The sequence below is a fragment of the Gossypium hirsutum genome, chromosome A03 (assembly GCF_007990345.1).
Source record: "Gossypium hirsutum isolate 1008001.06 chromosome A03, Gossypium_hirsutum_v2.1, whole genome shotgun sequence".
In the NCBI taxonomy this organism is placed as follows: domain Eukaryota; kingdom Viridiplantae; phylum Streptophyta; class Magnoliopsida; order Malvales; family Malvaceae; genus Gossypium; species Gossypium hirsutum.
In genome coordinates, this window is record NC_053426.1 from 86,030,603 (window position 1) to 86,042,010 (window position 11,408).

General features: G+C 31.8%; 1 protein-coding gene across 8 annotated transcripts; it reads left to right on the forward strand.

The window, feature by feature from the left end:
* The first annotated feature begins 3,902 nt into the window (after positions 1–3,902).
* Positions 3,903–10,509, forward strand: LOC107886326 (uncharacterized). 8 transcript variants are annotated; one of them, XR_005913947.1, is made up of 6 exons: positions 3,920–4,142; positions 7,599–7,787; positions 8,123–8,184; positions 8,771–8,898; positions 9,191–9,735; positions 10,269–10,509. XR_005913947.1 is itself a non-coding variant. In XM_041093918.1 (5 exons), exons 3-5 carry the CDS (start codon positions 8,083–8,085, stop codon positions 9,267–9,269), a joined length of 309 nt encoding a protein of 102 aa, XP_040949852.1. In that variant the 5' UTR covers positions 3,909–4,142; positions 7,599–7,787; positions 7,935–8,082; the 3' UTR covers positions 9,270–9,491. The 8 variants fall into 8 exon arrangements, 2 of the variants coding, with proteins under 2 accessions (XP_040949852.1, XP_016665713.1); XM_041093918.1 differs by lacking the exon at positions 10,269–10,509 and having other exon boundaries at positions 3,909–4,142; positions 7,935–8,184; positions 9,191–9,491; XR_005913943.1 differs by having other exon boundaries at positions 3,912–4,142; positions 7,599–8,184.
* Positions 10,510–11,408: the final 899 nt, after the last annotated feature.

The window sequence follows — 11,408 nt, forward strand, 5'->3', positions numbered from 1 at the left end:
AGGGATAAAATAGAGAATACTGAAATTTTATTATCATGAATTGTAAATGTAACCATACAATGTACACTCATAAGAGACTCTGTCACATTCATAGATAGAACTTTTACACAGGCAAAAAGCTTAAGTTACATCTCTTATTGATGTAACACCCAATACTCGAATTCGGTTCATCGCGTAGGGTGGAGAGTGTTACACTATCCATCCACCTATTTCTCCATTTCGCCATTTCTAACCTTGATGCTCGAACACTGCAGTGTCCCCTTCGTAACATCCATAGCTTCGCACATCATAATTTGCACCCTGCAAAGTCTAGATGGCGGTATACAGAAACTCCATTTCTCAAATCCTAACCTCACCTAACCTGTCAATAGTTTCCCCGCCGTACTTAGCTTTTATAAACATGCAATACACGTATTTCACACACATACTAGGGCACTATGTACCCATGCACATAATACACCAAATATTCAGACATCGAGACGTAGCCATCAGACATACATAATTCATACTTACAACACTCACATGCTTCTACTAGTCTATGCACTCATAGTATACCTATTCATCACTTTTTATTCACAATTAAGTTTTAAGAATTTTACGTAAGAATCAAAAAGATATTTCAATCTAAGACACAACACCATAGATCACCTAAAAAGTAATTCAACTGAATTCTTTTACCTTCTTCAGCTTAGCTTGTCCAAACACCAGAGCATCTTTCGACTTGGAAGCTAAGAGAAGCTAAGAGAGACAACCATTTATCGGTTTAACTAAATGGGGTTAGTATTAGAAACCCATAATCTTAAATTATACAGAAGCTTTGAGAGTCTTTACTCTACTTCTTCCTTAAATCCACGAGTCAGAGGGGTAAGGAAGCTTACTAGTTTCCTAATTTCTCTACTTCCAGACATCAAATCACAAGACAACTGTAACACGCAGAGCTTCCTTCAGCTTCATCCTTTTTCTTTTTTGGAGCGACTTAAGAAGATGATGCTTTAGAGAGAGAAAAATTGGTGAATAGAATTGAGTAAAATTATGTTTCCACACACACTATATATATACTCCATTGGCACGATCTCCACAAATCAATACCACCACTTAATCTTAATCATTTTATCTCCCATTATGGAACCAGTCGGTTCCAATCTAACTAAACCAGAATTGAAATCCAACTATTCTCAACCAGCCACTTAAGTTCTTAAATATCTCAATAGAGCTTGCAAATTTCTATTTCTATACAATCAGCTCCCAGACTCTTCTTTAAATTCGAGCCCTGAAGAGAGTCGGATGTGACATTATGGCTTAACATAGGCTGCTATGGCTCAACACAAGATGCGTGTCGTGAAATAGTAGTCTTTTTTGGACATTCCTGTCATGCTTTCGCCACTCGGGACTCTTGTGCAACACTCATCCTAAGTTCCTACATCAATTGAGCCTAAAATTAAGCATCCTACAACTTGAATACACAAATTAAACCTACCTAAGGATCGTGTCAGCCTAATAGGTTACTAATAGCAAAAATTATATCAAAAACACTTATTTTATTAACTTTTACTACTTAGCTACTAACTATTGAAAATTCAAGAATTAATTATAAAATGCCTAAAAAACAAGCTCCTTAAGTGCGGAAATATACCAAAGTGACTACTACATTTGACGTCAAGACACTCCTTATAGTCGTTAATATGCATTAAAAATGTAGATATATCATTTAATATAAATATATATTTAATAGTTATAGTAAGTAAATATATTATATATTTGGCAAATTATTTGATATACCATTTGTAGAGTTTTTTAGACTTCACAAGCAATTTGAGAGTATGACAAGTGTCATGCTTATTTATAATTTTTATTTTTTACAAAACCTTATAAATACTTTTCACACACTAAACCCGCTTGTGAAGTCTAAAAAACACCACATGCAATGTATAAGATAATTATTCAGCATATTTTATTTGATATGTAAATGTACAATCATGAATCAAATGTTGAAATAATAATTTAAAACAGTAAGTTTGATCATTTAAAAATTTATAAAGGAATGTTTGGTGTTTTCTCATATTATGATTTTAATTGAATGTAATTTTTAAGAATGTGATTGATGAAAAAGTTATTATCGGGAAAGTTATTTTATAACATTTTATATATATTGAAAAATATTGATTAAAATATAAAAAAAGTTACATTAACACGTTTGATACACTCAACACTTTCATGAGAATGTAATGGTACTTTGCAAAATCACTCCTATTAAATAAAAGATAATAATAATGTATTTTAACATTTTCAATAATTTTTATTATTAAAAAATCTTTGAATTAAATATTTAATAATATTTTCAATAATTTTTATTTTTAAAAAATATTTGAATTAATACACAAGGTTGCCTTGCTCACGTCTTTGTTGGATCCATTACATGAATATATTTAAAAAATAACTTATATATTAACTCAAGTTTGTGAATATGTAAAATTTGAAAAAATTTACTCATCATTACACTGTAGGAATAAATTCAAGTGTATTCATATTATATATATATATGACTTGAAATTATCTTTATACTAAAGTTTGATGTTAATGAAAAATATATTTTAAAAAATATTTATAACAAGAAAAGACATTTTTTTGAATCTTATTCCTAAACACACACAAAAAAATGATAATTTTGTCTTGGCAAATTCTTTTTATTTTATATTTTGATTGGAAAATAACTTTACAACTATTGGAATACATTGAAAGATATTAATTAAAATATCGAGAAAGTTACATTATCACGTTTGATTCATTAAGTATTTTCCTAGGAATGTAATGATAATTTATAAATTTATCCTTATTACATAAAATATAATATTTATATATTTAATTTTTATAATGAACTTTACTCTTAACCAATTTTTGGATTAAATAATTAATATTAAAATTTAATTGATACATTTTACATTATTTTTTTCCAAAGCCCCAATGTAACATAATTTACATATTGATAAAAAATAATTTACCTGAATATGACATGTAACTGTTTTGAAATTTGACTTATCACTTGTCTTATCCATTTTACTTTGGAATTGATTATCAATCATTTATTCATTCTTGAAAATCATTCTTGTAAAATTTTCAATCACATACAACACGTCATAATTTAAAGGTAAATTATGTAAAAAGGTTATGCTAAAAACAATGTTAGAGATAAGCTTGAACTTTAATTTTTTTTCCTTTTGCTTGAAAAGATTCATAAATACTATGTTCTCAATTAATGCACAGAAGAAAAGAGAAAAAAAATAGAATTTAATATTTAAACGATATAATATATAGATGATTCCGTTGAATAATTCTTTGAAGTAGTAAAGAATATCAAGTAGCAAGGAGGAGGAATGAGGCAATAGCTTCTTTTTCTTTTTTTTTTCTTTTTTTTTACCTTTATTAATAGATTAATACTCTAAACTAATATAAAATGAGAATAATTACTTGGAAAATGATTGCTTTCTATTACTAAATGTTATCTAAGTGTTAGATAGAATGGTAAGATAAATTACACTCCTTAAGAGATAATGTATATCCAAACCTTGAAAATAAATTAAGAGAAATAGTTACGGGGATCGCGAATGTGGATAATAAAACAAAAATGAAAGATATCAAAAAAATAAAATAATTCAAATGCATTTTATTATTTAATATGAATATATATTTTAAGAATAATATAAATATAATTTAAAATTAATATTGTATGATTTTAATATTTTTTATTGATTATTTAATAAAATATAATTTTAATTTATGTTTTATTGTTTATTCTAAAAATATTTTAATTGTTTCATATTTAAACAAATATTTTAATGGTTTTTTTCTTTTTATTCTAATATCTTGCGGTTGCGTTTAAATTAAAAACGTATAACACCATGGACTCTAAAAGATTCTTATCCCATCTTTCAGTTCACTCAGTTCCAGTAGGGAAGGTGGGCTTGCGCACGAGTTAGTATCAGAGAAGATAGCCCAGCCCACCACCCACGGGCTACGACTTGTTGGCTGTCGCTCTGGTGAAGTCCCAAAAGGATCCGATCTTATCGCTTCCCCTGGTCGGGTTCCCTTGAAGTTTCAATCAGATCAAGACTCAGCCTTGCACCATTTGGCTAACCGAGTTCATGGTATGCCTTTTTCCCTTCAGGTTTTAGGACTCCCCCTTTTTTTTTTGTTATATTATAACTTTGGTGAGTTGTTTGGGCTCTTTACAGAATTGGAACTGCTCTTAATTCATTTATGCTTCGTGCAGAAATTGAAATTTAGTGATTCACAGTGTAGGTTTTCTAAATTGGATCATTGAAAGCTTGAGCTTATAAGAAAGGGCCCAACTATCATGTTTAAGTTCTGACAGGTTCATTCATATCAATTCACTTAAATATGGAGGTTCAAGCAGTTCAATATGGAACTGAAATAATCTATTTCCTAATGTGTAAACAATTCCTTTGTGAAACTGCTCAAGGGATGAATGGATTAATATATTGAGCTGAAAAATACATGATTATATTTGTTACTATTATCACTAGGACTGTCAAGTTACTCTCAAGTTTCAACTGAAACTTTATATCGCCCGTTCTATCAATCCAGTAAATCTCTAATTAGCGCTAAATGAACGTATTTTTGAGTTAGCCAACGAGTCTTATGCTATTTTAGGGCAGCATAGGCTGGTGATAGTTTCTTATGTAGGACTGGGATTAATCTGGATGATGCATAAAGAGTTGCCAAAAAGGAGTAACCATCAAGAGTGAGAATAGATCCTGCTTCTTGTTCTGTTAATTAGTGAGCCCAGTATAACGTTAATGCCATTATAAGCTGGTGGCAGTTCCCTATGTTGGATTGGGATTGATGTGGATGACGCATAAAGAGTTGCCAAAAAGGAGTACACCATCAAAAGAGTGATGAGGGAAGCATATCCTGCTTCTTGTTCTATACGTGAGCTGCCAAGGAATCAGTCCCTTCCTAATGTCATTGGAGTCTAGTATAAATACTTTAAAAAAGAAAAAAAGGAGTCAAGTATAAATTAATGTCATGACTCACAAGAGGATTAACTATCTCCATATAATGGAATAGTTGCATGTGCATGCATACACAGGGTTTAAATGATAATTTTCCTTAGTAATTATCCCATCTGGTGGATTGGATAAAGTACCATCTGGCTACATGGTTATGATAATGGAAGCATTGTCCCCTTTTTAGAATTTGATGCTCTTTTCTAGGAAATAGATTCCAAATTGTTTCTCTAAGTATTCTTTTAATGCCTTTTATTTTGCTTGGTTCAACCCCAAATGGTTCTCCCATCTTCAATTTATAGCAAACAAGAATGCTTTGTTTCAAAGTGGTTGTTTGTTGTTGCTATGTTGATTTCCTTAAATTCTCCTTAATTGTAAGAACATTTGGACTTCTCGAAATATACTTGAATAGGCTACTTGCTTGTTTCTTGGGGTTAAAACTTTGTTTGACCATAAATTCGACGAGTACAAGTGCTCTCCAAGATTGCTTTTATTCTTTTTTTTAGGTCTGACAGATTTTTCTTTGACAAAGTTTATATTGTTAAGACTTCTAATGCCAAAGTAGGTAAAGATAAGTAACAAAAAGAAATTATCCCTATTTAAGATCATATCATCACTCAGTAAACTTGAAACGATCTTGTACTGTTCCCATCCATCTATGATTTGGTCTTCATCACTGTACTTGACATGCATATCATCTGTTAAATCACAACTCTTGAGGGATATTTGTAATTATGTTTTGCTCATTTTTCATTCGAAGGGGTGACATACTACATTTGTCAATGAAAAACAGAAGATGATAGATTAGGTAAAACAAAAGAGTTTGACATATGAACCTAGGGAAGGGAATAAGTAGAATTATTTCAAATGAATCCTTCAAGATTATAACACTTGTAATAGAGGTTTAGGAGGTTCCACCAAGTAGAACTGATCTAGTTTTTCATGATCCAATGAAAACATACTAGGTTTTAAGGTGGGCTGGAATGAGATATCTTTGGAGAATTTGAGGGTCAAAATCGAATCATAAGTGAAAAGAAGAGAGTTTGATGTACCCATTGCTGGTTCCTCCATCCCTCACACGTTTAGTGAACAACCATTTCTGCTTGTTTACAGCTTGGTTAGATCATTGGTGTAGTAATTTGCACCAGTGACTGGTATCAGTTTATTGATAGCACCAATCAGGTAATTTACATTTTGGATCATAGAACTTACTTCAACTTTCATATAAATCATAAACCTTTAGTTTAATCAAATTACATCATTCAACTTTTTTTTTTTAATAAATTAAGACACTTGTACTAACTACTAACACTGTTAACGGAAAAGTTGAGTCAACATTTTTACTTGGCATATTTCTTACATGCCATCAAAATAAATAATGTCCAGTTGGCATTATAAATAAATCTTTTAGGGTTTTTTTAAACCTTTGGTTTGAAAAACTGAAAGCTTTCTGAGTTTTATTTCATTGATAAAAAGAAAAAATCAAATAGTAGAACAAGTAAATTGAAGGGTTTACTAGTACAATATAAGAAAAGATATTCGGTTTTACATACTTCTGATTCTCTCAAGAAAAACCCAGATGAGAACTATATGTTCACACATGGTGGATGTTTTTGGAAGAACAGAATTGTATTTAACTTGAAACATCTCCAATGGTCAAAGACCAATTACACATATTTGATCATCATCATCATCATGCTAGGAATCCAAGCCTTTCCCCATTCTTTTTGGCCAGTTTATCGATCCTTGCTTCTGTTTAACATCAGGGATTGCAGAATTCACTAATTACCTAAAATAAATAACAAAAGATGAATTCAATAAAACCATCTCTTCTATCCTACAAGGTGTCTCAATGTCGCTAATTTAATTGGTTTTCTGTAGTGACTTGAGAAGAAAAAATAGAAACAATGGTTTCCTTCTTATCAGTCTCAAAAATGCAATAGAGACTAATTTTCCCAATAATTTACTCAAATCAGAGGTTTGAGAAAACCTAAAAAAAATATTTAAATGCCAACTAGACATTATTTTGATGACATTTAACAAATGCACCGAATTAAAGTGTAACTCGTATTGGTTGATGACTACCAAGCTTTGATAATTGGATTTTGTGGGAGCATTTGACAGAGTAACATTATAGGCAACGAAGTAGGTTCTGGTGCTTTTGCAGGAAAGAGCAAAAGGTTGATCATTTTGGCGACCATGCATTAGCAATACTCTTCTTCTTTGTAGAGGATGTAAAGAACCTGATACATGCTCCTCTGGTTTACCATGTGTATCTGTTGAATTCATAATTTAATTTACTGGGAAGGCAGCATCTTATCTTCCTTGTGTGAACAAACTACATTGACTCAAACTAATAGAAGCCAGTATGACCCCAAAAAATGATGGAAGTCGGTATCTCTTCTAGGCTAATGGTTTTGTCGATCAAATTGTGCTATGTGTTGAGATTGAGATTTGAAAATGTTCAGTAGTCACATTCTTTTGCCCAATTTGGAGGTATTCCCCTGTTTTTGTTTGCAAAATTTATTGATTTCTGCACTTAGCTTTGATATTAATTATGATTTTCTTCCCCAGTAAGGTGAATGAAGGGTGCCCTTTTCTTCTGGATTTTGAGGAAAATGTTAAAAGTGCTCTCAAAAATCTGAAAACAAGTAAGCACCCTTTGGTGGCCGAGATGTAGATGCACCCTCTCAAACATGGGCAATGTCAGCAGTCTCATCCAGAACATTTGGTTTATTCGGAAGAACCTACAGTGACATCCCAGTAATGCTTCCTCTAGTTGATATGTGCAACCATAGCTTCCATTAATGCCAATAAAATAAATTACCTTTATTTTCATAACTTCAATTAGTTTTGATTTGATGAAAAGCTCCAATAGGCTATAGTTTTCTCCTACATCTCTCATATCAGATTGTAGCTGAATGCAAGATCAAACAAAATGATCTTTTTTAGCTGTCAAGCGATTTAATCTTTCCTGCTGGGTAATGGATTTGTTATACCATCAAATCCATATGACTATATTTAGCTCAAGCATGAGGGCTGTCATGGATGCTAGATTATGTCTGCTGGTGTTTCTTCACCTAATTTCTCCTCTCCAGCTCCATGGCTGCAACAAGTTTTGGCTCAGCTTGATTTAGATGGAGAACCTCCAAATCTCAAGGTTATTTCTTCCCTTCATATTATTTTAAATATTATCCTCTTTTGGATTCTTTTCAACAAATTGAACAGTAATGTAATGCCTTCTAATGCTGAACAGTTTATGATTTGTAATGAATCACTAGTCAAATTTAAGTTTTGCTGTTAAATGGCTCAGCTAAGAATTATCAAAATTCAAAAATTGATCGATTGGTTACACTTTGATTGGTCTGTTTCATGTTGTTGACACGGTAGAACTTCTACTCTCTTTGAATCTATTATAAAAAAATTGGAGTTCATCTGACTTGATAAAGTATACAAGAAGTAAAGTACCTTTTGTGGTATGTGGCTTGCAGAAAGATGAAGAAAACTGCCCGTGTTACTGGCAGTTAAATCCCCTGATATTATGCTTCTAGGCCCTTCCAGTTTCATGAGTCTGAAGTTGTACCAACTTCAGCTAACAGTTAATTTTTAGTGTTAGTTTTAATAGTTTTGGTCAATTTAATATTTTTTGCACCTTTTTGTTTATACCTAATAGGTAGCCATAGATGACAGTTTTTGGCCGCTTAAAGAATTATACCACTAAATGACATGGAATGCAATCGTTGCAGAGATATGATTTGAATATCCTAAAACCTTTATCAACTGGAACTTCCCTCGGAATTGCCAAGAGTAGCTGCTTTTTGCACTGTTATTGCAGTGGAGCAAAGATACTGGATGATGAGTCTATTGAAACAAGGTGTTTCCATCAAACTGAGATTTTGAAGCTTCTGTCATCTAAGGAGACCACTGCTTGAGACCAATTTCTAATGTTATAAGTCATAGAACTGCAGTCTTTTAGGTTTTTTATATTTTTGGGCTGATTTTTTCATCTATGTTCTTATGACCTGTATATATCTTATATAGGTTGTACAATTTCCTCCACGTATGCAAAATTTTCACTGCGTTTTTACCTGCTGCTGATATTTGGTGCCAACCACTCATTATATCATAGTTATGGTGTTATCCCTGTTATCCTTCTATCTTTGCAGGAAATGTGCAGTGAAAATGATATTAATAAAAGAAGTTTCGATAAATAGGAAACTGGGGCGTCAAAAGCCAGATACGTGATTTGCTACAATCAAACTAGAGAAGGAAACAGAGGAAGCTGGTTTAATCTATACAAGAAGCTCTTAGATATTAATGGAAGAAAAACTATTATGAACAGGGCAAAAGAAGAAGAAGCCGAAGAGAAGAAAGAGAAAAGGTTTTCTCCATAAACATGTTGGAGGATACCTACTGCAGATAGAACAAAGATCCAGAAACTGGCGGGGAGAAAAAAAAAACTTGAAACAAGACTAATCCTAAAAACCTGCTGCCATGAGAGTAACCATTTCTCTTTCTTCTCTTCTACAGGTGTATTATGGTAGCTCCTATGAATTCCCAACTGATATGGGTCTTTCAGCTAATCCTAGAGGGGATCGGGACCGTTGCCTGGTAATCTCTCGGAGAACCCTTCTCATATCTGGCTGCTGCAGTGATGGATGCTTGATCTTCTCAAACTCTTGCTTTATCTTCATGACTTGGCTATGAATTGGTACACCTTTATATTCATCCTCATCTCTTATAACTGCGTTGTTGCTGCTGCTACTGATCTTCTTTTGCTCCATATTCTCAACTTCTAAAGCTAAGCTCAAACCTGATTGAAAAATTGCTAATCCTTCACACCAAAGGCCTTGCATACCTGTTTTGTGGATAGTTTTAAGGGTTTATAAATATGGTAGGAATAATGAAAAAGACACGATTTCTTCATGAATAGTGAGGAAAAGGAAGCTGGTAGGCAAAGTGCGTGCAAATTTCTCCACTTGTACTTATTTAGAAGAGTTTTAAGATGACTCTTTTGAAAGCTTGTTTTGAATATCCAAGATTTCCCCTCTAAGTAATTGGACCGTCTTCTGTTTGAATTTTGATGGAAATAATTGATATTGATGTCTCCTGTTCGTTTTGTTTAATATATGTCTTTCACATATTAATAATTCCTGCTATATTGATTTAAACGTATTCATGTATCCATGACATTTATATTCATTTTTCCTTACCGGATAATTATTTCGTGTCTGAAATTGGCAGTGTAATATAAATAGGATAGGTGGCTGGAGTTGCCCAACTGCTGCTTCACATTTGGTAAGCGACTTTGCTTATTTGACTGGTTTGTAATTAAAAAAAAAAATTGTTTAAAGGTTTTCATATATTCAACTTCATAGAAAAAATTGTATGTACCCAAAAACGTTGGGGGAATGATGCAATTAAAAATCTTTGGACCGGATCAACTCTTAATAAAGAAGGAAATATCATGGGACTCGTTAGGAAAGTTATTTCCCAAATATTCTTTGAAGCTTTCCTGAGCTTTAATTGGTCAACTTGGAAAAAGCAAGGAAATTTTTTCAAAATATAATGTTTCTTCCTCATAAGCACTCTAGAAAGTTAGGTGAGTGGCAATAGTCTCTTACCTTTAATTTGTGGTTGAAAATTTGATATTTGTTTTGAGCATGGAGTCAATTTTGAAACTTATAGTTAGTATCTGCCTCTTTAATGTTATTATATAACATATTATTGAAAAAAATGTTTTAAAAATCAGGAATATATATCTTTTTCCCATTGGCTATTGTAACAGTTATACACCTTGGAAAAGGTAACCTACTTCCTTGCATAGAGATACCACAAGCACCTAAAAAGATTCAAGGTATCTATAATTTACAATCAACTTTGCATATTTATTTTCAAATTCATAGTCTTTTTAATGAAAGAATTCAGATTAAACATTAGTATTTTCACTGAATATGCCAAGAAAATGGTTTTTAATAATGACCTTTTAAAAAAATTCATTTAATAATCTTTTCTATTTTTATATGATTATTCACCGGGTTGAAATTCAACTTTAAGTTGAAATAATTGATACCCAATACCCTAATTTTGTTTTCTTATTCTTATTTCTATGCCAGTCGTGTGTTTAACGTTTAGATGGAGTGGAATGAGAATTTTCATGAAATCTCCTATATTGAATTTAAACGTTGTGATCACATGATTAATTTCAAGTGTGTATATATATATATTAAAACTTAACGACAACAAAGATAATAATAAAAGCACCAATTCAATTATAGCATGTGTAAAATTGATATTGATGGCAAATATATATTATAAAATATAGAGATGCTGCCAGTTGGTCAAAAATCTTTGCTCTAAAATATTAATGTCGAGTAAACACAT

Excerpts from the sequence above, each read along its gene's own strand:
- LOC107886326 (XM_041093918.1), top strand. The coding sequence starts at position 8,083 with ATGTCTGCTGGTGTTTCTTCACCTAATTTCTCCTCTCCAGCTCCATGG. Across the intron at positions 8,185-8,770 it reads GAGAACCTCCAAATCTCAAG|AGATATGATTTGAATATCCT; the intron begins GTTATTTCTTCC and ends CAATCGTTGCAG. Across the intron at positions 8,899-9,190 it reads GATGAGTCTATTGAAACAAG|GAAATGTGCAGTGAAAATGA; the intron begins GTGTTTCCATCA and ends CTATCTTTGCAG.